The sequence below is a fragment of the Antechinus flavipes genome, chromosome 5 (assembly GCF_016432865.1).
Source record: "Antechinus flavipes isolate AdamAnt ecotype Samford, QLD, Australia chromosome 5, AdamAnt_v2, whole genome shotgun sequence".
Taxonomy (NCBI): Eukaryota; Metazoa; Chordata; class Mammalia; order Dasyuromorphia; family Dasyuridae; genus Antechinus; species Antechinus flavipes.
The window spans coordinates 299518037-299525475 of record NC_067402.1 but is presented as its reverse complement, the minus strand read 5'-3'; the positions used below and the strand labels follow the sequence as shown (position 1 = coordinate 299525475).

Sequence of the window (7439 nt, the reverse complement as noted above, 5' to 3'; positions counted from 1 at the left end):
GCTGGTTTAGTCAGATCAGAAGGATCTTAACTAGGGATTCTGCTTCCTGAAGTGTCTCTGAGTGTCCTGTGAGATGTTAAGGGGAGGGAGACACTAGTCCTCAGTTATCAGAAAAGATAGTGGCCACCTAATCCTGGCCCTGCTAATTTAGCCAAGCTAATTAAGGGAAGCTCATCTGCCTCTAGGATCTACTTAACCCCTGATAACTGAGAGATAAAAGCCAATATCCCCACAATTTATGAGCTCTCCATTCCCTTGGTGCAGGAAACTTCTTGTATGGAGACTCCATCACCTCAGGCACAAACTGATTATACTTCTGGCTTAGTTTAATGGCTGCTAGATGATGTAGTACCTAAGAGCACTGGGCCTGGTGAAGACCCGCCTTTCTGAGTTTTAAATCCAGTCTCAGACACTTTGTTAGTTTCTGCAAGACCATCAAGGTAGGACAGTGGATACGGCACTCAGGAAGACCTGAGGTCAAATCTGGCCTCAGGCACTTAATAATTCCTAGCTCTGTGACCCAGGGCAAGTCACTTAACCCCAGTTACCTCAGGAAAAAGAAGATGACTATGCCAGTTGAATGCAAATTCTGAACCTATAATAATCCTACAGTCCTGGGCAGCCAAGATGTTGTGATCATTAGAACCATTTCAAAGACTGAACTGCTTTAAGTGGAAAGAGACAGAGTTCTGTCTCTTGGGAGGTTTCTAGTAAAGCTAGAGGGCTACTTTTCCCCACAGGCTGTAAAATACAGGGATTCTTGTCCAAGTGCTACTTGGACTGGGTAGCCACAAAGGCACTTCCAACTGAGAGATGCTGTAAAACTCAGGCTTGGTCCATGTGTCTTCTTGCAGACCACTTTTTGGTTGTGGGGAGCTCTGAAGGACACTTACCGCCTCTGTTCCTCCTTTCTACCTGCAGCCTACTTGAGCACAGAACAGAAAAATGCAAACACATGTACAGGCCAAAGTCCATGCTTAGAGAGCTCCCCAGCACTGCTTGTGTGGGAGAGAGGAGACAGTAAGGATCATCTGCCCCTAAGCAAAAAAGGCTCAGATTCAGTAACTTAAAATTGATGCAAGAGTTATTTCTATCAGGCATTCTGTGACAACACCAAGTAAAGCACATGATTTTATTTACTGTATCTATGACAAAGATGAGAAAGAAACTACTTGGCTTGTGAGATGCACCTAATATTTGCACAGCACTTGAGTCCTGGGTGAGCCGTGTCAGGTGTGGTTTGGGTGAGTCACAAACTCTTTGTGAAATAAGTCAATCGGATTAAATGATCTAAAACTTACGTTCTATATCCAAAAGAAAATAAAAGTATGATGGGGAAGGAAGTAGGAGATGAAAAAGACTGACAAAAATATCAGTCATGAATATTTTTATTTGAAATGTGTAAGAATAAACTACAACAAGGCTTAACTTATTTACCTAGAGCCTGTGAAAGTAACAAGAGCTAACTGGAAAGCAGAGTGGCCAAGTGGTTCCCACCTTTAGAGAAAAGTGAAGCAATTGTGGCAGCACTTAGCACAGTACCTGGCACATAATATGTAGAGTGACTGACCAAGAGGTGGAAAGAATCTACTGCTTGACACTCTCACACAGCTCTGCCTTGCTTCCATGGGCTCTCTCTCTATCCCTGCCTGGCCACAGAGGCCAAGAAGACTCCTAGCTCTTCTGCTTCTATCCTTCCTGGGGGCTAAGCATTCTCTCCAAATGGTCTCCAGAATATTAGGGAAAAAAAGGTCACGATATCAAGGAAAACAACTGGGATGAAATAACAAAGGAAGGTAGTCTAGCACTATCAGATCTCATCAAAACCATCTGGTATTGACCAAGAAATAGTGAATCAGAGAAGGAAATAGGTACATAAGTTATAATAGTCAAAGACTATAGTTCTCTACTGTTTGATGAACCTAAAGACTTCAGGGATAAGAACTCACTATTTGACAAAACTGGGAAAACTTGGGGGGGGGGGAATTGGACACAAACTATGTATAGACCAGTATCTCTTACTTTATGCTAAGATAAGATCTGAATGGCCATGTGATCTAGAGATAAAGGGGGATAAGGAAATTAGAAGAGCAAAGAATAGTCTATCTATCAAAGTTATGGGAAGAGGGAATATTTTTGATCAAACAGAGAGAACATTACAACATGCAAAATAAATCATCTTGATTAAATCAAATTTAAAAAGCTTTTATACAAACCAAACCAAATACTACCAAGACTAGAAGGAAAGCAGAAAGCTGGAAAACAATCTTTACAGTAAGAACCTCCAAGAAAGCCTTATTAGTGAACTATGAGCCAAATTTATTAGAATAAAATTTACTCCCCAATAGATAAATCAAAGGATATGAGCAGGCAGATTTCAAATGAAATAATCAAAGCTTTCTCTAGACAAATGAAGAAGTGCTCCAAATCACTTGATTAAAGAAATGCAAATTAAAACAACTCTGAGAGACCACCTCACCCCTATCAGATTGGTCAATATGACAAAAAAGGAAAGTGATAAATGTTGAAGACAGGGAAAATTGAAACACCTAATGTAGTGTGGGAGTCCTGAACTGATCCAACCATTCTTAGAGTTATTTGGAGCTGTGCCCAAAGAGCAACCAACAGTGCATATACTTTGGGTGATACCACTACTAGGTCTGTATCCCAAAGAGATCACACAAAAAGGAAAGGACATGAATACATAAATATATATGCATGTGCAAAAATATTTATAGCAGTCCTTTTTGGGGTGGGAAAATATTGGGAATTGAGGGGAAGCCCATTAATTGGGGAATGGCTGAATAAGTTGTGGTATAGGAATATAAAGGAACATTATTGTGCACTAAGAAATGAAAAACCTGGAAAGACTTGTACAAACTGATACAAAGTGAAATGAGCAGAACCAGGAAAACACTGTGCACAGCATCAGTAACATTATATGATAATCAAGTATGAATAACTGCTCTTTTCAGCCACAAAATGATCTTAGACAAGTGCAAACAACTCATGAAAGAAAATGCTAGCCATATCCAGATAAGGAACTGACAGACTCTGAATGCAAAGAAGCACTTTTTTGTTTTCCCATTTTTTTCCTTTTGCTCAGGTTCTTCTTTCACACTGTGACTAATGTTGAATTGTGTCTTACATGATAGCTCAGGTATAAACTAGATCAAACTACATCCCTTCTTCAGAAGAGGGGAGAGGAAAGAAGAAACGACATAATTTGGGAATTCAAAATCTTTTAAAAACAAATGCTGAAAAGGAAGGTGGCCTAGCCATACCAGACCTAATCCCATATTTATTAAGAGGCAGTCTTCAAAATCATTCGATGTACTAAGAGTAGAGAATTAGTGGAATAGATTAAGTATACACGACACAATGATTAATGATTATAGTGACCAAGAGTTTGATTAAACCCAAAGACGCCAGTTTCTGAGATGAGAGCTCTCTATTTGACAAAAAAAATTTCTAGGAAAATTGGAAAATAATATGGCAGAAGCTAGGCCTTGAATAACATCTGTAATGCCAGAGAAACTGAGGCAAGATAGAGATTAGAGAGTTTTTAATATTTTATTAATTGGAGAGAATGATTGATTGGACAGGACTCTCATCTCAAAGTATCTAATGGTGAATGAGAGTTCTCAATGACATATATACCCACATGGCTCAGCTACAGGGGTAGGCCAAAGCAGGGGCGGAGTCGGAACATTGAGAGCGGGAACGGACTATCAATCTGGTTCTGACAAGATGGGGAAACTAGAAAGCCAGAGTCAGGATGTCTGAATAAACAGAAGTAAAGATGTCAATAAGGTATCCCAGATAGAGGGGGTAGGCCATAAATTCTTGAGGACAGAAGGAGTTGGGATCCAGGAAGTCTGAATTCCCCTTTATCTTGAGACTCAGATGGATAATTTATAACCTTAGAGTAAATGGTCCTCAGTCTTAATGAACCAGAGTGGGGTTTTACTACTAAGGGGACTGAGGCTAGACCAATTTAGGGAAACAGAAGCTGGACCAATTAGAGAACTGTGGCACAACACATCTAACACCCTGAACCAACATAAGGTCAAAATTGGTTCATGATTTGGACATAAAGCGAGATTATAGGGAAATTAGGAGAACAAGGAATAGTCTTTGTCGAATCTTTAGAGAAGGAAGAATATTTTGGACAAAGAAGAATTAGAGAACATTATGATATGGAAAATGAGCATTTTTTGATTTTTAAGATAAAAATGAGGTGGGGGGAGAGGAAAGAGAAATGAAAACTACATAAAATGATGGGGGAATGATAGACGATATAGAACTGATATCCAATAATTGATCAATGATATTAATACATTATTAGTTAATATAGAGTTGACAGATTCAGATATAAATATTATGACACCTGATGGCTAGATGATAGCCATCTACCAGTGATCTAGGGATCACTGTCATCTAATTGAACTGAGGTTCCTAGACTTAAGACTCTCTCTAATGGTAGAGTTACGAGGGACCTAAGAGTCTAGACCAACCCTCCCCTTCTCCACCACATCTTACTGGTGAGAAAGCCGAAGTCTAAGGTTCCACAGCTAAAACACCCATGCCTTCCTCACTCCTAAACCCAACTCTCCCTCCACTAGGCTATATTGCCTTCATGTGATTCCTACCCTAAGCATATCAACCGATGAGAAACTACCAAAAACACACTTTTATTTGTAAGAAATCCCAGAAAAAGAAAAACAAAAGACTTTGAATCCAAGTGTGAAGGAAGTCTCTTTAAAATGAATTCCTCTTCCTACTCAATCCCTCCCCCAAACAGTTAACTTTAAAATCCTTAATGATTTTAACTGAAACAGGAGAATCACCCACTGCCCTTTTCACCATAAATCCTGAGGTACAAAGATATCCCTGTCAGAAGGCTCCTAAGCAGACTCTCACCTGATCTAAAGCTGTGAGGTATTGGCTCAGAACATTTACAGCCAAGCCCCTCCACTCCATTTCTCTGGGAGACAATTAAAGTAATGCAACTTGCAACGTCTAAAGGGTTTTATCTGGCTGCTAAAACAGAAATTATAATTTTAATGGCACTTAAGCCTAAAGGCATTATGCTGGTAGGAGGCAGCCCCATTCCACCCAAACCCCTCACTGCTATTGAAAGTGCTCCAGAGGCAAGTAGATGGCACAGCAGCTAGAGCACCAGCCCCCAATGCAGGAAGACCAATGTCAAATCTTGTATGAGACATCCTGGGCAAGCCACTTAACCCCAATTGCCTCAGCAAAAAAAGAAAGAAAGGGGAAAAAAAAAACAAGAAAACAAACAAAAAAAAAAAAAAGAGTGCTCCAGATGATATGCAAATTGAGAACAAGTACACACAATCCATGTGAGTAACCAAAAAAAAAAAAAAAACCACATATCCCCCAAGTCTGACCTTGAGGGTCACTGAATGGGGACCAGTTCGGAGCAGGGCTTCTCACCAACACCACAAACAAGGTCTTCTGGGCCAACAACAGGTGGTGTCCTGGCTCCAGACAGCAGATACACCAAGTCCAGGAGCAGGAGGGAGAATCATGAGGGAGAATCACTTGTGCCCTTGTCTCCAGAGGCAGAGTCCCAGTTGGGGGAGCAGGGGAAAGCCCAATAAAGAAAATCCCACACACAGCTCCAGGAAGGCTGAGGAAGCTGCAGCAGATTAGGGCCAGACTAGACAGAAAGCCTCCCAGGAGCTGGCTGTCTCTGGGGCATCTGGCCAGGGGAGGCTGAGCACCGGGGAAGGAATGGAGTCTTTTCTTGCCTATTGAGATACCCAGGTAGTGAGGTAGTCATTCCTGCTCAAAAGGGGAAACAAAAGCAAAAATCCAACACAACTCTCTTTACAGAGAAATGCAGACAGGTCCCTCCAAGAGGCTCCTGGAGAAATCCTGAAAATGCCCAAAAGGGCTTGGCAGTGAAGAGCAGCAGAAGGAAGGGTCCAGATGAAAGTCTTGAAAGATAGGGAGTGACTGGAGGCTTTGGAGGTATTCTAGGCCAGGTGAGAGGGGAATTAGGGGGCAGGATCAGGGTAAGAGTGTACCTGCTCACTGGATTGTGCAACACTTGCACCTACAGGCCTCCCTCTGCTCAGTATTGGGGTGACTCTTGAGCTCCTCCTCAGCTCGCAGCCTCCGAATTTCACGAACCAGCTCATGGAAGGCTTGCTCCACACCATGTTCAGTCTTGGCTGATGTCTCCACATAAGGGACTCCAAATCTCCTGGCCACCTCCTGGCCCAATGTGGGGTCCACTAGTCTGTCGGACAAGTCGACTTTGTTGGCCACCAACACCACGGGTAGACGGTCAGTGCCCTTGACTCTCCGCAGATAGTGCCAAAAGAAATTCACATTCTGAAAAGAGTGGGGGTCATTCACTGCATAGACCAAGAGGAAGCCCTCTCCCCAGCGTGCGTTCTGGTTCCTCAGAGGGTAAAACTGTTCATTGCCCGTGGTATCCACGATGTCCAGATGGCACGGCTCTTCATCTACCACTGAGTGCATAAGGTAGGAATCTTGGATGGTGGGGTCATACTCAGTCACAAAATGATTCTCAGTAAACTGAATGGTCAGTGCAGTCTTGCCCACACAACAGGCACCCATCACCACCAACTTATACATCTTGGTTCTGCTTCTGTCTGGATCACCTATGGAGGTATGGGCACAAGAAGCCATGAGAACTGAAAAGGGCTTAAGTGGAATCTAATCACTTTACAGGCTGCAAGAAATCAGCCCATTACACAGGAGGTCACCTTCCAGAAGGAAAACTTTCCTCCTGCCTCCAGCCTCAGTGACAGAACTTTAGATACGGGAAATCTCTGAATCCCCTGGCTCTTCTGGCCAATTCCAAACCCATTAGAACATGTGGGCTCCAGGCCCTTCTATTCTGGCTGACCTCTCCAGGACAACTCTCTTATTTACTGGGGCCCTTCTCAAACCCCGGGACCCAGAAGACCCCGGGGTCAATTCGGAAGGATCTTAGGAGGCAAGAATAGTGCTAACTATGTCTGCAAGCCATGCGCCTCCACAGTAACGTAGCCCAAATGGGTTGGGCTTGGGCAGCTGCAGGGTCTGCAGCTCCTGCATCGAAGGTGCCGAGAGTCTCTGGCTGGCTTGGCTGCAAACTGGGCTCCCCCATCTGAACCTGCAATGATACAACCTAAAGTGTGTGGGCTCGGGTAGCTAAGCTGGGGACAGGGGAGGCGAGCCCAGCGGCACTGCCCGCACTAATCCGGCCCCATGAGGAGCCGAGCTCGATCAATGCCTCCCGCATTAATGCAGTCCAAGATGGCACTAACTTGGGGTCTACTTGCCACCCACCCCATTGCTGTTAACTGAGAGCTGGCCTCTACATACCCTTTCGGAACTGTAAAGTTACCTCTTCAGTTCGCATTCAGATCTAGTCTTTAAGGGCGGAACTCCTCAGA

At 43.3% G+C, this 7439-nt stretch overlaps 1 protein-coding gene across 1 annotated transcript; it reads right to left on the bottom strand.

The window, feature by feature from the left end:
• Positions 1–4419: 4419 nt before the first annotated feature.
• LOC127537860 (GTPase NRas-like) lies at positions 4420–6737 on the bottom strand. Its single transcript, XM_051961177.1, has one exon. It carries the CDS (start codon positions 6685–6687, stop codon positions 6061–6063), a length of 627 nt encoding a protein of 208 aa, XP_051817137.1. The 5' UTR covers positions 6688–6737; the 3' UTR covers positions 4420–6060.
• Positions 6738–7439: the final 702 nt, after the last annotated feature.

Excerpts from the sequence above, each read along its gene's own strand:
- LOC127537860 (XM_051961177.1), bottom strand. The coding sequence starts at position 6,687 with ATGGCTTCTTGTGCCCATACCTCCATAGGTGATCCAGACAGAAGCAGA.